The sequence below is a fragment of the Penaeus japonicus genome, unplaced genomic scaffold (genome assembly GCF_977035675.1).
Source record: "Penaeus japonicus unplaced genomic scaffold, GWHDUDI00000001_assembly GWHDUDI00000038, whole genome shotgun sequence".
Classification (NCBI taxonomy): domain Eukaryota; kingdom Metazoa; phylum Arthropoda; class Malacostraca; order Decapoda; family Penaeidae; genus Penaeus; species Penaeus japonicus.
In genome coordinates, this window is record NW_028234440.1 from 10,934,443 (window position 1) to 10,936,942 (window position 2,500).

The window sequence follows — 2,500 nt, forward strand, 5'->3', positions numbered from 1 at the left end:
TAACAAATCTGTAAAGAGAAACTATATTAAAAAGACTATATGTACATTTAACAGGAAGTCTTTCAACAAAGCAGATACTGTATACATATATAGTGTTAATCCATAAAAATAGGTATCACATTGAAATTTGCGTGTAAAATTATGACCAAAACAGATGTGTTTTTTTTCCTTCCATACTTAGATCCATAATAGATACAAAAAAAAATATTATCCTCATTGATGTAGTTTGTTTGTTTTTTAGATATTTTTCTGTTTGTTTCTGTTGTACCGCATTATTGTATTGTTAGTTATTACCTACTTTTTTCGGCATTACTTATTATATAAATCAGTGATTTACCACGCTGTATTACTATTCATCCTTTTTTTTCTGCACTAGTATTCAATATCTCCTGCATCAATTACACTGTTATCATCACCATTGTTATTATTCCTCCATTTATCCCCCTCACGACGTCTTCCCCTTCTTCCGTGGCAGGTCCTGGAGGAGGCTGGATCGGCAACCGCAAGAGGGATATCGAAGGACAGTCCCTCGCCCATGGGGGGATGGGGGGAGATTCCTGCGTCCCCTCGGATACGTGGAACACATACGGTGGATTCGGAGGAGGGGGTGGAGGATGCATGGCCGGAGGAGGTGGAGGAGGATATACAGGTAGGTGAAGGATATCCGATGAAAAGACTTTTTGTGAGATCGTGTTTGATACTGTAGAATATACAGGGGAAGGACTCCGTTGTTGGACCGGATATCGTGTTTGTTTTATCCATATTGTTTGTTTGTTTGTTTGTTTGGTTTCAATGGAGGGCGGTGATTGGAGGAGAGTCATTGCTTGGTGTGTGAGAGAGAGAAGAGATACAAGTACGTGTTCTTAGTGTAGCATTTTTACTTTGTTTACTTCGAGAGAGGATGTTATACATTAGAATATACAATGAGAGAGATCGTGGTTACAGAGAAGATATACAGAGAGCGAGGATGGTTATACCTTAGGATATATATAGAGAGAGAGATTGTTGTTGCAGAGAGTGTTATACAGTAGGATATGTAAGTCTTACTGTATATGGTAATATAATAGAACTCACAAAGAGAGTTTCTGTTTATAAAGTAGAGTCGTCGTCGTGTGTCCTGATTTATGAACGTGTTTTGAACAGGAATACGTGTGGCTTAATACCATACAGAGATTAATTTCCAGGTTGACATTTCTGTATGTATGCTTTCGTATATCCGTCCATATATTTACTTAGTGTGTGTGTGTATTTGTATTAGGTTATATATGTGTATGTACGTGTGTGTGCGTATTCCCATTTTGGAGAGGAATTTTCCAGAAGATTCCTCGATGAGTTGCCTAGAGCGGAGACGCCAAGGAGTCCTGCAACTTTAGGAAACCTTCCTCCTTCTTCTTCTTCTTCTTCTTTTTAATCATTCTTCCTCTTCTTCTTCTTCTTTTCTGCTTATCTTCCTCTTATTATTATTATTTTCTGTTTATTCTTCCTCTTCTGCTTCTTCTTTTTTTCTGATCATTCTTCATCTTCTTCTACTTCTCCTTTTCTGCTTATTCTTGCTCTTCGTCTTCTTCTTTTCTGCTTATTCTTCCTCTTCTTCTTTTCTGTTTATCCTTCTGCTTATCCTAGTCCTTCCGTCAACTTCTGCTTATTCTTATTTTTCCTTCTTCTTCTTCTTCTTCTTCTTCGTCTTCTTCCTCCTAACTTTCTCGTTAGCCTACCTCGCAGCCAAGCCCAGTTAATGAATGTAAAATAGGACTTACCTTTCTTTATGGATTCTCTCTCTCTCTCTCTCTCTCTCTCTCTCTCTCTCTCTCTCTCTCTCTCTCTCTCTCTCTCTCTCTCTCTCTCTCTCTCTCTCTCTCTCTCTCTCTCTCTCTCTCTCTCTCTCTCTCTCTCTCTCTCTCTCTCTCTCTCTCTCTCTCCTTCTATCCTGTCCCCACCCCCCCACCCCCTTCCATCCTTGCCTCCTCCTCCCCCTCCTTTTTCTCTTTTCCCCCTTCGTTTATAGACGGCAAGATTAGAACAAAAGCGACGCAGAGGACGATAGTCCTCTGTCAAACGGAATATGTTAAAAGGTGTTCGATTCTCCTGCCTGTGGATCCAACTCGACCGACAACAGATTCTGTGTTAGTGTATAACCATTGCTTTCCTCCATTTATTACTTTTGCCCGGGAAAACACTGTGTGGATATGGTCTTATTTTTGTTTTTTATTTCTCTCTGATATCGCCATATGTTTTGTTTTTTTATTATTATAGTCTTTTTTTTAGGATAATCAGTTTATTCATCATTTAATTTGGAGGACACTGAAAAATAGATAGAATAGCTTACATAATGACAGTGACACCGTTATTAAAACAAAAATATACACAAAGATAATAACACCAACAATGAAACCCATGACATTAACCATGAAGATATGATACATAATGACACATAACAAGAACAATCAGCCGATAATGATAATGCAAATTGCTAATAACAAGAAGTAGGCTAATACACATA

The 2,500-nt window shown here is 38.3% G+C and overlaps 1 protein-coding gene across 1 annotated transcript in view; it reads left to right on the forward strand.

Annotated features, from left to right (window-relative positions):
• LOC122251639 (ALK tyrosine kinase receptor) overlaps window positions 1-2,500 on the forward strand; it is a 125,615-nt gene that overhangs the window by 17,333 nt on the left and 105,782 nt on the right. Inside the window, exon 2 of the mRNA XM_086533054.1 lies at window positions 476-649. Within this exon, the coding sequence (XP_086389180.1) occupies window positions 476-649 (174 nt within the window). The remainder of the gene's footprint in view (window positions 1-475; window positions 650-2,500) is intronic.